At 36.8% G+C, this 16,784-nt stretch overlaps 1 protein-coding gene across 6 annotated transcripts in view; it reads left to right on the top strand.

The window, feature by feature from the left end:
- sec16b (SEC16 homolog B, endoplasmic reticulum export factor) overlaps positions 1–16,784 on the top strand; it is a 57,313-nt gene that overhangs the window by 2,032 nt on the left and 38,497 nt on the right. For 4 of the 6 annotated variants that reach the window (XM_039734697.1, XM_039734701.1, XM_039734699.1 and 1 more), the window contains exons 2-7: positions 4,643–5,028; positions 6,876–6,967; positions 7,934–8,060; positions 9,454–9,547; positions 15,435–15,576; positions 15,885–16,036. In XM_039734697.1, coding sequence (XP_039590631.1) covers positions 4,706–5,028; positions 6,876–6,967; positions 7,934–8,060; positions 9,454–9,547; positions 15,435–15,576; positions 15,885–16,036 — 930 coding nt within the window. In that variant the 5' untranslated portion in view covers positions 4,643–4,705. Of the gene's footprint in view, positions 1–427; positions 539–4,642; positions 5,029–6,875; positions 6,968–7,933; positions 8,061–9,453; positions 9,548–15,434; positions 15,577–15,884; positions 16,037–16,784 lie in introns of those variants that run through there. The other 2 variants (XM_039734698.1, XM_039734702.1) reach the window with 2 other exon arrangements.

Below are 16,784 nucleotides of genomic sequence, written 5' to 3'. Positions count from 1 at the left end.
AGCACTTTGTTCTTGAGAAAAGGTCATTTTACTAAAGGTGTGTCATTATAAATAACATAATTACTTACCATACAGGTTTAAATTTGTTAAAGAGGAGAAACAAACAGGTGACAGCAGTTCACACCTTAAATTTACCAAAGGCAATAAGAGTACAAGAATACTGAAGACTGGCACAGAAAGTCATAATTCTGATTAAATACCTAAAGAAGAATAATTTTGAAAGACAGCAGATATTAAACTTGTACAAAGAAAAAAAATGAAGTTAAAAACTTTACTGTTTTTTCCAGAACATGCACTGATACCATAGCTCTAACAGGACATTTGGCAAAGAAACTAAAAATATTGACTCATTAAAAGTAACAATTAAGATATCTAATCTGTACAAATATGCAGGTGTACTTTGGCCAGAGCTGCTACCCTGAAGCAAAAGAACACACGTGTGTTCACTGACTGTTGTCATTTGAAAGCCTGCCGATGTGGAAGTTGTACTTTGACATTGTGGGAAAACTGGATGTGATACCTAACGACGCTTAGCTGTGTAAGTTTGCTTTGTAATAAATCAGAGAGGTTTTTTTTTTTAATTTTATTTAATTTTTTTGTCTTCCACCTACTTCGAATATGCTAATGTGTACTTGGGTCAAACCAGAAATAATTTGGATAATGGTCTTTTTTAGTTTTCCTCAAAGTCATACTGTTAAAAGTAAATGTGAACTGAAGAATCTGAGTTAACAACAGATAGTGACATGTTTTTATTCATATAATTAATAATTTAAAATTAAGTAGGGGAATATTCTATAGCCAAAGCACAAATCTAGCAAAACTGTGTCATATCAAATATGAATTAATGACAAAAACTGAATTTCTAAAAATATGTAGGACTAGGGCTGTAGTTTGAAATTCAAATTGACAAGTTGTAATATAGTATTTCATTAAGAATTTTCAAGTTTATTAACAAACGTTTTATTGACTGAAGTTAGTGCACAAGGATGAAGTTGGTGAGCTCTGCTGCTCTTTAAATAATTTATTGTTCACTTGATATTTGGCACATTGGTTAGCCTCCTGTATTCAAAACCTGTTAACTCTGTAGAGTTTTGATATTCTCCCTATGTCTGTTTCTTATTCTGTCCAAGTATTTCTCCAGAGGTCTGTGTTGGGTTAATTGAATGCCCAAATTGTCTCAGTTTGTGAGAGTGTTCCTTGTGGTACGCTGGCACTCAGTCCTTGCTTAACTCCTGCCATTGGGCTGATGTTGCTGGCATAAGCCCAGTAAAAGCAACTGCAAACTGTTTTCAGAAACATAGAAAATGAGTGTATGTGTATTTGTTTGGTTAGTATAAGAAAGTAAGGATGATCACATAAGAAAGTGAGGGCAGCAAAATTTACCATGAAATGTTGTTTCAAGTTCATCTTTTTAAAGCAATTCAGCTCTTACCTGAGTTTTTTTTTTTTTTTTGAAAGTTATGAGTAGTTAATTTCTCCTCATATGATTCATAGCTCATGTCATAAAAGATTCATTTGTCTTCAAGTGGTTATGTAATATTTATAGTTTTTAGACAGTTACGCAAATTTATATTCCATCATTTTGCTCTATGTACTGTATATTGATGTTTGTGGTGCACCATCTATTGAAATTAAATCTATTTTGATCTATTGAAGTTTGGAGTGCATGTAGTAATAACATGAGAATTCAATCCCAAATTTACTTATATTTGAGACAAAAGAAAAAATAGTGCTATAACTTACTAATGGAAAATGCAATAAAAATATAGGAAACAAAAAGGAAAGACAGAGGGAATGCTAATATCATTCAATTATATGAAACATTCTGGTGATTTGCCACCAGAAAATGTAGAAAAATGAGAGCAGGGATGAATTATGTATGTAAGTAAACAACAAATTCCATTAACATCTATTAAAAGGGTACACTTGAATCCCAGAATCTGAGGTCGAGACCCCCATCCCCACAGTCGAACTATCAGCTACTTCGCACTGTGTGATGGTCAATAGGACACCAAAGAGTTAAGTTCTGTACCTCGGTCAGCTTTTTATGTCTTTTCTTCATCTGTATAAAATTTGCTTTATTAAGTTATAGCATCGGTCGTATATATGCTATCTTTTGTAATGAAAAATGAAATGCATTGGAAAACAAAACAGATGTCTTGGAATGGGTGTGTCAAGAAAGACACCTTTGAGTGAATGTGGACTGCAGTTGTTTTCAATTAGTTGATGCTTCTACAGTTCAATTTAAACATCAGACAATTTAATTTGAACTGTGTATATAATGTAAATAACTTGAAGTAACTAATGAAAATTTCCAGTTTTGTTTGTCTTTTTTAGTAATGTTCTGTTAACTGACTTTCAAAAGTTTCTCTTGACAAAAGAGAAAAATTATTACAGGAACAGAGGTTGGATTGCTTATGTAGTTGCAATGGTGGATGTTGAATTTATGCATATCTGACTGTACTAGCCTCATCCTTCACACACTCTTTTTACTCCTGGATTATCTCTGGCCTATGGAAATATGAACAATGTCCACAGTGTTTTAAATGCTCAAGAACCAGAATGCAGAATTCCAAGTTTTTGTGCCACCTTGCATTCTGCTTCTGTGCTGCAAAGTGGAATTGACTGTGATTGATGTTTGTGATGTGGGAGCAGAAGCCAAGTGGTGCTGTGAATTCCAGAGCCAAAGCTGAAATCACATTGGTTGTCTCCCATAGGCTAAATGTGTTTTGTCCCCCAATTCTTGAGTTAAAGTAATGCTGGAAATGTGAAGAGTGACACACACAATTTCCCCAACCTGAATTACTACTTTCTCTTGTGTTGGGTTTGCAGATTCCCTGTGTTCATGCAAGATTTCACTGTGTACTCCATGTTTACCAGATCATTGCATATTAGGTTAACCAATGGCTCTAAAATGTCCCTGAGTGAATGTCTGTGAGCATGTGCACCATGATTAACTGGCTGTGTGGCCAATGCTTGTTCTTGTCTTGAGCCCAAGGCTTACCAGAATTAATCTTTGCTCCCTGTGACTTTTTGCTTCAGTTTGTAAGTGACTTAATTGATGCTACCTGCACCCTAGAACACTTTTAATGTCTGAATTGACTAGTCTTTTTCAATCACTTGACTTACTTTAAGTCTGCCTTTTCTGATCTGTCCCTAACATCCAAAGTGAAGTAAATGTATCACAGGTTTATCACTTTTGTAATTTGCTTTGTTTGTTTTTACTCATTAATGGAATTAATTTGCTTTATATGAGTGAGTGTGGGTGATTGTATATGCATACCAGGATTGGTTTATGGTCAATGACTACTGTGGCCAGGATAGGCATTGGTCCTCTGAGATCCTGAACTGGATATTCTAGTGAATAAATGGACTGATTGGTTTTCTTTCATCTTTGTTACTTATTTCTGTTTGAATGTCTGATGTCTTCCAATAGCTCATTGCATGTAGTTGGTTGAATGTTGACAGTTTTGTTTGCTTAACATATTTAAATGAATACCAGCTTGTTTGATTTCTAGCAGAATAAGCACATTTTGTAGCTGGCTGCCTATTGCAATCTATAAACACCCTAGTAACTGTCGTTCCTCCTTCACTGACTCATCCTAACCAGAATGGAACATTTTATTTCTGGCAGCTGGATGCCAACACGCTGCATTTACATGAGTGTAAAAAAAGCACCTAATATACTTTTCTTTGCACATCACTTCATTATAGATATTTTATATGTCATGGCTGCAGAATCCACAGGCCATAGCTGAACCATGACATGGAAGCAGAAAGGACAGGTAATGTTGCTAGCTTGCACCAAGCCTCTAAAAGCTCCTGCTTTATTTTAAATATTTAGGTTCCTCCATTATGTGTTTTGTAATGCTTTTATTTCAGAATTCAACTCCCATTTCTTGCAGATTTCCTCTCTGCTCATGAGTAGCAGTCATCCACTAATCCCCTCACTTTGATAACGGTCTTGAGCATGGTTGTATTCTGCTTGTTGTAATTTTTTAAGTATTTTTAATAGAGACAGTCCTTACGCTTATTCACCAAACTTTAGGGCCCCTTTAAGTCCACATTAGTTGCCCAAAAGTTCATGTTACAGAGACACTTCACCCTAGTGCCTTTATGAACTTCTTCCCAAACATCTAAAATGTATTCTCTTCTTAGGTCTGAGGTTTCTCTCATATACTGGGCCTCAAATCCACCTTCTGTTCTTAATAGGCAGGGCACTCTATGTTTAATTTACTCCTTTCCTATTTTTAAATGTATTTTTTCTGCTTTCTCCTTATTTGCCTTGTTTCACTTTAACTAGTGTGGCTAATCGTTCTATCTGGGAATTATTCTCAACTTGCCCTCACAGGTGTCAAAATGAATAGCAGCTCCTCTTGAGCTTAAATTGTAGGAATGGATATGAAAATGCTTTGCAGTATAGATAAAGTGACTAATTCAAATTATTTTATTTTGGTTTTTTAAGCTTGACTTCATGCATCTGTTGTTGTTTTAATTCTTTCTCCTTTGTGTCTTGATTTTCTTTTTCTATCAAGTTGAATTAAAAAGTAGAATGAATGATTGTGACTGAATATCTTCTGAAAGGTATATTAATTTGTATCTAGTTAATGAGTTTTGATTATTTTTCAAATTTTGTAAACAGGTATGTTTCAGATTGATGATATTCCAATAAACCCTACCTAAATGAGAACAAAGGAAAACTGACATGGATCCAAGAGATCATCTGTGGCATAACCAAAGGTCACACACTCCGTCACACTACACAGGGAACCCCCACTATTTTGGCAGGCCTTTCTCTTGGGATGTCTATTACAATGGAAGGTCATTACCAATGCCTGAGCAGCCCAGGGATGTCTACTACACTGACGCAGATACAAGGAGCAGGACATGGGCACAATATGATCCTAGGATGATGCACTATATCAGCAGTCCAATACCCAGACACAATTATGGAATTAACACCACAAGAAGACCATCTTCAAAAACTGACCACTTTACAGAGATGCCTGAAAATAGTACTTTTTCCAGGTGAGATGCATTATCACCTACTGAAAGAATACTCTGTTGTAATACTTTGCACCTAAAATCTGACATCATTCCCAACCATCCTACTGTAAAAGGGAACTAAATACAAAAAAATATCAGTTAAAATAAGCCCTGGCATCACTTCCACTCAGGGTGACCATTTTTGGCTACAGGTACAACAAGCTAGTACTCTTTTTAGCATCCTCAGTGTTTGTTATCTTCATTGTTAGCTTCATTGGCTATTGTAAACAACTGTGTGTGTTCTTTATTCTATTTCTATAACACTGTCTTACCAAAATATACTCAATCTGAAATTCATCCTGTGTCTCCTGGCTTAGTCCATTTGTATCTTCTTCTTTTTTCAGTCTTAAACCATGTATTAGTAATTTTTTTTTTTTTTTTCCAGATAAATCAATTTGCCTCTCTCCTCTTTCATTCCTTTTTCATATATATATCCTCAAAGAGGGAAAATGAGTCACATATCTTAAAATGTTTTTTATTCCTAAGCTTTCAACAATCGACCAGGTGTCATATCAGAGGAAAATGATTAGACATGCAGGAATCAAAGGCAATACATAGCAGATGAAGGGGTGGGGTGGGGAGAAGGTTGTATGGACATTTTTTTGTCTGTTCACATCAAACAGCAACCCCAGGACATTTATTAAAAAATGGAGACACCCCAGACCTCAGCAATCACTTGGTCCCCTACCACACCCTCCCTTATCACTTTGGCATGTCAGAAAGTACAGCATTTGTCCTGTCCTGACCTGGGATCAAGATAGCATACAAACTGGTAAATACTTTACAGGCTGTCTTTTTCAAAGCCAAAAGCAAAAAATTCACCACAGAGACAAGAAACACAGTTTACAGCATTCCATGAAGTGCATGCCCAGCAGTATAAGTGGAACAAATATCTAAAAATCTCACAACACATATACAGGAACATTACAATACCATCAGAAAGAAAAGACCTATGGTCTCTGATTTAAACATTCAATATCCACCTGACACATGTTAAACTGGGACACTGTGAAAATAAAATTCAGGGCCAATACAGAGAGTGCCAGAGATCTGGCTGAATCGTGGCTCTCTAATGAAAACTCCATTAACAGACACAAGGACTTGAACCCAGCATATGCAGACTTAAAAAGAAGAAAATTCAAATAATTACAAAAAGATTTGTAGAACACCCCTATGTAATAATCAACCCCAACCCCGATTGCAACCTCACCCCACCCTATAAAAGCTATTTTAAGATATGTGACTCATTTCCTCACAAGCTGGATTTCTAGCTACAACTATGCAAACTGTATCGGAGACCATCACTTCCACACACACACACACACACACACACACACACACACATATATATATATATATATATATATATATATATATATAATATAATCGAGTAAATAATTTTTTATAGACTAGTTTCATTTTTTATCACATTTTTACTCTTTGACCATTTCATATGATACTTTTATTCTTCATTTATTCCTCCATCCATGTGCGTTAATTTGTTTACATTTGTCCACATTTTGTTCCATGTCGCTGCACACTGTTGTCTTTTTGATAATATTGGTAAGTGGAGATGAGTCAACTACTGTAAAGTCTCTTTTATTTCTGGGCTACACTGCCTTGCACCTAGAATATCTAGTCAGGTGTTGCCCTGAAAAAGAGCATGCTATACTTAGCTGCTTTCTAAAAATGTTCTCTGGTTCTCTTTGTCTTTATTATGTTAGCAATACCTATTGCTCAAAGCAGAGAGATGCTTTTAAAAGATATTAACACCTCATTTTTCTTATGTTTCCTACTGTAATATCTACATTTGTTTTCTGTGTTTTTAGACAAAGAGCTAATTATTACGAAGCTTTGGAGTTAAGAAGCAATCATGCAAGTTATGATAGAGAATATCACAGGATGCCATATGCATATGGAGGTATTAATGATGTTACATAATGATAAAACTACATTTTAGTGTTCCTAAATAATTAAAAATATTTACTAGTTATTTTCATGAATTGTTGCTTAAATATAGCTCCAATGGAAGTGTTTTGAAAGTGCAAAAAATAATTGGTTTTAAAGAAAAAACATAAACGGTAACAAAATATAATTCAAAACAAGTTTGGCTAGTGACCATTTAGCTTAAAGGCGCATGAAGTAACAGCATATCCCTTCATTATGATTTTCTATTGTAGTACCACTACAATAGCACACTTTATAAAACAAACAAAACTACAATACAAAAGAAAGTAAGCTTTTATGTAATGTTAGCCATAGCGTATTTATTTATGTCCACGTTTAGCTCAAACTGATCTTTTTACTTCATTCTCTTTAAGCAATGTATTCTACCAGTGGCCTACTAGCTTTCAATGTCATTCTGAGTATCATACTACAATTTGAAAAATATAGTTTACAATTTCCTTTACTTGAGTTTTGTAAAATTGTCCGAACAAAAGCACAGCATGGTCAGTAAACCTTTATTGATGCAATAATGTCTGAAATTGGTTGTCTATCAAGAAGGAAAATGAGGTTCAATCATATTTCTGGTACAGGAAGGAGACAAGTGTAATTTTATTGGTTAATTTTGCTATTGTGTTGCACACATAAAGCTCACAGGCTTTCAGTACACCTCCCAGCATCCATATACATCCAGACACCTACTGTAGAATACTTAGTTGCAACTAGTGAGTGAAACATATTGCAATACAAATGCACACCAACCTTTTGTTTGCCTTGTATAGTACCTTATGATGGAGAAAATCACTCAGTCTGCCTCTGCCCTAATATTTGAACAATTGTTTTGAATCTAAAATGTTGAACTTTTTGATGTACGATACATTTGACTGAGGTTCACCATTTATTGTGTTACATGAAGTTTAATTGGTTAATCCATATTACTCAGATGCTGAGAGATGGAATTATGCTTCCCAATATCAAGAATACACAGATAACAACCAGGAAACATATGAAGAAGTCAGACATAGACAGGACAAGACGCACTTCTCATATATGGAGCTGGAGCCACTAAGGTAAGATACTTGACATAGTTATTACTGTTGTTGCTTAGGCCTTATCAGTTTTTTGCCTCCTTAGTAGTTCAGTAGTATAATAGAATAATACATTTCTTATTATGTGTGTGGGTGTGTGAGTGTGCACATGCATAAGTGTTTACAGTATATATAGCAGGTCAAGATATAAGACATTTTAGAAATAATTAAGTAACTAAATACTACAGAAGAATGAATGCAGGGTGAACACAATTTTAAAAACTAAACAAAAATAATTTAGTAATCCTGTGACATTTTCACTTTGCAAATAACATACCACTATAAGCACACCAAATCACACTTCCTCACTCTCTCCCTTTCTTTCTCTAACCTCTTTCCCTCTGTTCACCTGAATCCTTGCGTAAGACTTCCATTACAGCCGTTTTCTTTTTCTGTCTGCTTTAAAATGAATCATGTATTCCCTTAAGTTTCAGCATGCACGAGGGCTCAGACACATACTGTGCAGGTCTTCGTATCAAACATTTGATCTTGGCAGCTATTCTTGCTGATTTCTACTCTGTTGAGCATTCAACCTCATCCTTAAAAATGACAAACATTACACTGAAGAAGTCATTTCCAATCAGTGGCATACGTTAGTGTAATAAAAGGATTCATGCAATGTTCATATATGCAATGCTTTCAACACAAACCTTAAAAAATGGCTGCATTTTTTAATTTCAGCTGTTCTGCTACATATTTATATCATATCCCATGTTAAATATGGTTGATTGTTTAAATTTTGTATTTACAATATAATGTAAGTCTCACATTGACACATTTACAAGTCTGAAATTATGAAAAGTACATAAATATTGTTAATGATATTTAAGTTACAGAAAATATTGCTTTCTACATTTGTCTGTGTATTTTAATTGTGGTAAAATAAACATTTTCTTGATCTATCCATGCACCCTTTAAATCTACAACAGGCACATATAGGAACAATCCCTGGACCAAGTGCCAGGCATTTGCAGGGTGAACACACACTTCATCTGTGGACGAGTTAGCATCACCAGTTACCCTAACATGCGTATGTTTTGACTAAGGGAGGAAACTGAAACAAACCCACACAGACCCACATGCAAATTCCACACAGGAAGCACCCTGGGAGATACCCCTGGACTCCTTACTATGAGACAGCTGCGCTAACACTGTAGTTCTGTGCAACATATTCGCCAGTCCCCTCTGGTCTCCCCTTATACTCTGCATGTGCATTTTCAGTAATAATGCATTTAAAAGTTAATGGTTTCGCTAAATGAATTTTTTCCATTTTTTTTAAATAACTGAAATAATATGGTGTTATTTCACTGTTAATTGTGGCTTTTGACAAGTCAGCTGCTACACATGTGTTAACAAAAGGAATAATTATTTTTAGCATAAACCAGCATCCAGTGAGAGACCACACTTATGACAGAATTGCTGAAGATAATTTTGGGAAACAGTCAGAGGAGAGTGCTGATCACAGCCAGGTAAATCTTAGAAACACTGCAGGTAAAGTAATGTCATTGTTTTATAAATTGCCTGGGACAGGAGTATGGCTGCCTTGGTAAGAGTAAATTAAGCCTTGATATGGATTAATTAAATAATAAAGTATTTTTAAAATGGACAAAATAAAGTTAGTAATGGTTCTGTTAAAAAAATGTAGACCATTTACTTTAAGTACAGTATAGCCTACTCCCATGCAACTCCACATTATTTCTCTGTTACAATATGGTTCCAGGGTTTAGTGTTTAGTGCCATTATGCTGTGTCTTTCTCTGATTTTATTGGTTGACTTTATTAACAAAATGAGAATAGTGCCTCTCGCTATAAAATGTCGATTAGTAGATGTCAGGTCACTTGGTATAAATCTCAGAAAAAAATGTAGACCTCAAAATATAAGACAATAATATAATGAATTCAGCTATTTTTTATTGTAGTTTATAGTGAAGCGAGAGAGTTTGTTTTTTTGTAGTAGAACACCTTTGGTTATAACTGACAAATTACCTAAGTATCACCTTGGTGCACCTACCCAAAGAAATAGCATAAGTCTAAACTCAAACTATGTCCTTTATTACTCTATAAATAAATTTTAAAAATAAATCATGAAAAGTCTCCTAAAAAATAAAACATGAAGCAATCTAAACAAATTAAATAAAATTTATAACACATAATTTAGCGATTCAGATGTGCGTAATGCTTCGATTCTGAATCTGTTTCTCGGAGAGTTGCAGTCATGGCGGCTGATGGAACAGTCCTTACGGATGACACTGCAGTTGTGACCTACTGGGCTGGCTACTTTGAGCAGCTGCTCAAAGCTGATCCTCCGGCTAGGACGTTGGATATCCCTGGATCCATGGTTCTTAAGGCTGATCCTCTGATTAGCTGTGAACCACCCAGTCTCACTGAGATTGCACAAGTGTTGAACCAGCCTTTGGGGGAAGGCTTCAGTGATCTGTGGTATCCGGGGTGAACTTCTCCAGGCTGGTGGTAAGGCTGTCCTCCTGGCATTGCAAGCAATCTTTGCTTCCATTTGGGAGACTGGCATCATCCCAACTGACTGGAAAACGGGACTTGTCGTCCCTATCTGAAAAGGGAAGGGTGATCACCTAGATTGCAGCAACTACAGGGAGATAGCACTGCTGTCAGTGCCGGGTAAGGTCCTTGCTAGGGTCGTCCTCAATAGGAAACATGATCACTTTCTCACCTATCAGCAACTGGAACAGTCTGGTTTTACGCCTAAGATGTCTGCCATTGACCGCATCCTGGCACTGAGGGTTCTCATGGAGCACAAACGTGAATATCGGCAGAGTTTCTTTGCAGCCTTTGTCGATTTTCTCAAAGCGTTCAACTCAGTTGATCAAGCTGCCCTGTGGAACATCCTGAGGGTTTACGGGATCCCCTCAAGGTTGCTGGAAATCATGGCCGGCCTTACAATGGTACTGTGAGTGCTGTGCAGAGTGGAGGCAGGACCTCTGCGTTTTTCTCAGTCGATTCTGGGGTTCATCAGGGGTGTGTTCGTGCACCTACTCTGTTCAATAATTGTATGGGCTGGGTATTGGGCAAGGTCATGGGGTCCAGTGGCTGTGGGGCATCTGTTGGTGAAGAAAGATTCACAGATCTTGACATTGCTGATGATGCTGTGATCTTTGCAGAGTCAATAAAGGCTCTGATCATGGCGCTCAAGAGACTGAGAGAGGAGTGTCTGGGCTTGCGAGTGTCCTGGATAAAAACCAAGATCCGGGACTTTAATAACCTCTTGGGCACAGCCATCAGCAGTGTGTCTGTTTGCGGAGAGAGTGTTGACCTTGTTGAGAGGTATACTTACCTTGACAGTGACATTCATGTCTCTGGTGACTTCTTGTGAAGTCAGTAGACGAATTGGGAGAGCATGGGGAGTCATGGGGTCGCTGGAAAGAGGTGTGTGGCACTCCCGATATCTATGCAAAAGGACGAAGGTCCAAGTCTTTAGAGTCCTGGTGCTTCCTGTATGCTATATGGTTGCGAGACATAGACACTATCCAGTGACCTGAGATGAAGACTAGACTCCTTTGGTACTGTGTCTCTCCAGAAAATCCTTGGGTACCAATGGTTAGACTTTGTGTCGAATGAGCGGTTGCTCATGGAGTCCTGAATGAGGCACATTATCTGAATTATGAGGGAGTATCAGCTACGGCGCTACGGCCATGTGGCGCGTTTCCCAGAGGGTGATCTGTTCGTAAGATCCTCATTGTTGAGGACCAGGCTGGACCAGGCCAAGGGTTCGCCCACGTAACACCTGGCTGCAACAGATAGAGGGTCATTTCTGGAAGGTGGGACTGGACCGTGCGTCTGCCTGGGGGGTTGCAAACCGGGATCCCGAGTTGTTTTGTCGTGTAGTGGGTGCGGCAACGCACTGTACCAGTTCATGCTACCCAACATGACTTGACATTAATTTAGCGATGAACAAGCCCCCCATCAGGGATGGTTTTTAGCCTCTGACCACTTGCTACTCATCAGTCAAAATGGATAAAATACAAAAATATTTCTATACACATATTTATTTTTTCATAGGTACGAACAACAGATATGTATTTACCTCTATGGTAAAATAATCAAAGTGCGAATACAACTGTTTATAAACAACACATGAATAAAAGTAAAATAGCTTACTAATGAGAGGGTGTAATTAGAAAAGATCAAGGCCCACAAAAAAGACTTGGCTAGTGTTCAAGATCCTGTGGCTATATAGGCATTATATAGGCATTAGGGTATAACTTGCATCAGTGAGCATATTACTTTTTGTCACTATTTAAAATTTACTTTTAAGGAATTTTGTTAAAATTAGGAAAATGTAACAGCTGCTTTCAGGGATTCAGAGTACAGGCCATTGACACCTAAGCATTGTTCCTATATTTTAGCACTAGATTAGAATGCTCCTGAACTGCTTGTAAATTTACTTGCCAGTCTTTTCAATGACTCTATTCATCTATTCATATATATGCATTTTAGCAGTGAGCATTTTAGAAAACTCCTGTTTGCTAAAGTTTTCAAGCTGCTTCAGCCAAAACATATGTTCCATTGAAAGTAATGATAATCTTTATAAAATGCTGGTTAAAAAAATAGCTCATTGGCATGAGCAAGGAGTGAAGCAGCTCAGGAAGAAAAGAGGAAAGAGGAAGAAACACTAGCACTGTCATGCACATACGTAATTTGGTCATCTAGTAACAGCTATTGAGGAAGAAATGAGCAAACATTATAAGTATACAGTTAGTATTAATCATCATAAATTTTAGTAAGTTTAGTCCAGATGTTTTAACACTGATAATAGCACAGAGCTTTCATTCCTGTCTCACAGCAGTAGGGTTTGCACAAGTTTTGCATGTTCTCCTCATGGATTTTTGGATTGATTGCTATCAATCAGTGCATTTAAATCTGGATGATTACCTGTTTTAACAATGAATACTAGAAATGTGTCAGGGATTCTCCTCAATTAACAAAATGTGGTTAGTCCATCATGTGCTCTGAAGTAAATAACACCCATCCCTTTTTTACATCCCTGACCTGAGCCCATAAAGTTTCATGATAGGAAAACTGGTTGTTGCACCAGCGGATTATACTGTTTTAAAATATCTTTTGCAAATACAGTAATCCCTCCTCGATCGCGGGGGTTGCATTCCAGACCTCCACGCATTAGATGAAAATCCGCAAAGTAGAAACCATATGTTTGTATGGTTATTTTTATATATTTTAAGCCCTTATAAACTCTCCCACACTGTTTATAAATATTCCCTGCACAGTTATACAGCATAATTCCGTTGTATTCTCTTAGATATTAGGCAAGATTAATTGAAATTATGTATGTAAACACACTGTTTATATACAGTAAAACCTAAATATTATTTTAAAGATATCAAGTGTCTTCGATATCACATATGTTACAGCCATTACGATAGACAGGCCACCAGCAATAAATACGTACAATGCAAGAAAAATTGTATACAGTAAATGTGTGTACAGTAACACTAAACATACGTACATGTACTAAGTACTGTAAGTAGAAAATTAATTATGGTTACTCACCAACAATGACACGATGACTTGTCCGATAACGATGAGTTTAATTTTACTGCACAACAAAGGAGAGTGTTACAGCCCATCTAAAGGAGCCACTTTAGGCAACTGTGTAGCACCGCCATTGTTGTTCTTCTGGCAGTCTTCAATCCAAATCCCTAAAGCAGATTCCATCCAGACTACTGCCTTATTACATCCACTTACAACTCATTTTGCACCCTGGTTAAAAGGACACTGCGGCCGTAGATCTTATATTCCTTTCCTACTTTTTAAATAAAAAGAATCGTAGCCTCATTGATGCTGTAATGGCGTCCTACAGTGGTGTAGCTTTTTCCTTCCTTCAACAGATCCAAAACGTTTACCTTTTCGGCAATCATTAACATCTTCCATTGGCGCTTGGGCACAGACCCTGAAGCAGTAGCAGGAGCAGATCGTTTTGGAGCCATAATGAAGGGCAAGATAAACACAAAAGAGCAAAAAAGTTAACTCTTTACGCAGCGAAACACATTGATGCTGAATGAGCGAGACGAGATTTCCTGGTTAACATCGCATTCAGCACACAGGAACTTAACTGCGTGATCTGATTGGTTAGCTTCTCAGCCATCCGCCAATAGCGTCCCTTGTATGAAATTAACTGGGCAAAACAACTGAGGAAGCATGTACAGGAAGTAAAAAGACCCATTGTCCGCAGAACCCGCGAAGCAGCGAAAAATCTGCGTTATATATTTAGTTATGCTTACATATAAAATCCGCGATAGAGTGAAGCCGCGAAAGTCGAAGCGTGATATAGCGAGGGATTACTGTAACTGAATTCAAATAGGTTTGTGTTATTGGATTGCATGCAGCACACTCTTTTCTGATCAGCTGTACAGTTGTGTCCTGCAAAGGACTGGTGTACCATTCAGCACATTTGTTTTTTGCCTTACACTCTGTGCTGCTGCAATAATCCCCGGCTCCGTACTACACTGTAAACTAGGTGGGTTAAATTTATCCCTGAGCATATAAAGAATTAAATGTATGTTTTTAATGTCTGTTCGATTTTTGTCACTTGCTTAATCTCTACCTTACTAGGTGTCACTAGATGGCCACAGTATGTCTATGTACAATGTTGCACTGACCACAGCAGGCAATATCCTTGTGAAATAATGCAATACTTTTTTGTACATGAGGGGCAGGAATTTCACAAATATCATAAAGACACTGTCACATATCATTATACTTATGAGTTTATCTATGTGTAATCCTGGAAATTTTCAGGATTCTGTCTGATTTCTTCACAGACAGTACAGAATTGTCCTCTCAGCTCCCTTTGCAGCAGAACAGGGTGAACCCAATACCTGAACTTCCTTTTCAGTACTGTGATCACCCAGATTTAAAGCAGTAAAGTCATAGAACACATTCTGGAGGCACAACAATCATGTCTCAACACTAGAGCGCCTCATGGCCCACAAAATGGTAACAGGAAATGATACCAATCATGTTTTCCCTGCAAAAGGCTTCTTTGAAAACACTTGAAAAACAGCTAAAAACACATGAGAAACACTTGCAAAATACCATTAAAGGCTTAAAAAAATCTCCAACAAACACTGGAAATATTCAAGATTACCCTAAGAGAATCCACAAATTATTTGACTAATTTTATACTGTGCTGATTTTTAGCTTAATGAATTTCAATAAAATCAAATGAAAACATTGACTAATGCCTGATAAAAGAAGTATTACGAAAGTGTGCACTTTAAAGAGTCTGTAACTTTACCTAATACAGCTTCCAGTTATATGATCCTATTTATCCTTATGTCTAATTCATATTCCTGTTATGTTATAGTTATCCTTTTATGGGTCTGGACAACTAGCTAACTGTAAGATTTCTGGGCTGTCTTCAAGCAGTCATGAACTCAGCCAGTACATGGATTCTTCCTACCAATATGATGCCGAGCCATCAGTGCAAAGTGCATCCCTACAGCCAGGTGAGCTGGTAAACACTCAATGATTGTTGTCCTTTTTAAAATCAAATTCATTTTTAAACCTGTTCTATAGTGCCCATTCTGGACATTCCAGAGGAGCAAACCATTATATTAAATGCAAATTTTGTCTTAACTGGCAGTTCTGAATAAATACCTAATAAATCAAGTCAATTCATCCATCCTTTAATCTATTTCATGATTATAGACTTGTACAAATGTTGTTTTTTTATTTATTTAATTCAGAAATATGCTACATTTAATTTACTGTATACTTGTATACAATACTCGTAACTTTTGTATATTTTTTTAAGAGTATGGCATAAAATCTGAATCTGCTTCTTCGTTGAAATTCTGTCTTCCCCATGTTGCGGTCAGCTTTGGCCCTGGAGGTCAACTGGTGAGAGTGAACCCACATATGCCAAGCGAGGGAGAGCCGGCACTGGTTGAAATTCATAGTCTGGAGGTACATTTTATATATCATTGTAATGTAAATCTTTATTGTAAAATCTACACACCAAAAGCAGTACTTCTATCTACCATGTATTTAGTAGGGAGTAGAGGTTTAAGGTTCCGATAGCAATTATGAGTTGAATTACATGAATTACATAAATTTAATACCTTTAAATTATCCCATCATATCAGGGGTGTGGACAGCCATGGATGACTTTCATCTGTTTTTGTGAATTGCCATGGTTTGGCTAATGAGTTTGGTTTGTGACAGAAATGATGCAACTATTAGGAAGAACATTAAAAATAATCTTGCAAATATGATGGCATGAGGTATGAGCAAGTAGACATACCTGTAGAGTTGGCCCTTGTGGTTTATTAAGCCATCATTAAAGCTAAAAAAAACTGTCAAAATGAGCTTTTGTAAGTAGACTTATTTGACCAATTTATTACATGTACTTACTTGGCTGATGCCTTTATCCTAGGCAACTTACAACATTTATGATTACATTTTGGCTGATGCCTTTATCCTAGGTGACCTACAACATTTATGGTTACGCTTCTTTTGGTTTTCCAATTTTCCATTACTTTCAACTTGTTCACTATAACCACTATGGTATGTGGAATATATTTAGAAAAATAACTACAAGTTAGAATGTTGTCAACATGTTTTGGTGGTTGCCATGCAGGGACCAAATGAGTTTCATTATAGGAGGTCTTACTAGAATATAAAATGTATATTTGAAAAAAAAAGAAGTTTGGAT

This window comes from Polypterus senegalus, chromosome 14 (assembly GCF_016835505.1).
Source record: "Polypterus senegalus isolate Bchr_013 chromosome 14, ASM1683550v1, whole genome shotgun sequence".
Taxonomy (NCBI): Eukaryota; Metazoa; Chordata; class Cladistia; order Polypteriformes; family Polypteridae; genus Polypterus; species Polypterus senegalus.
Note: the sequence above shows the minus strand (reverse complement) of the source record. Positions and strands in the feature narration are given on the sequence as shown.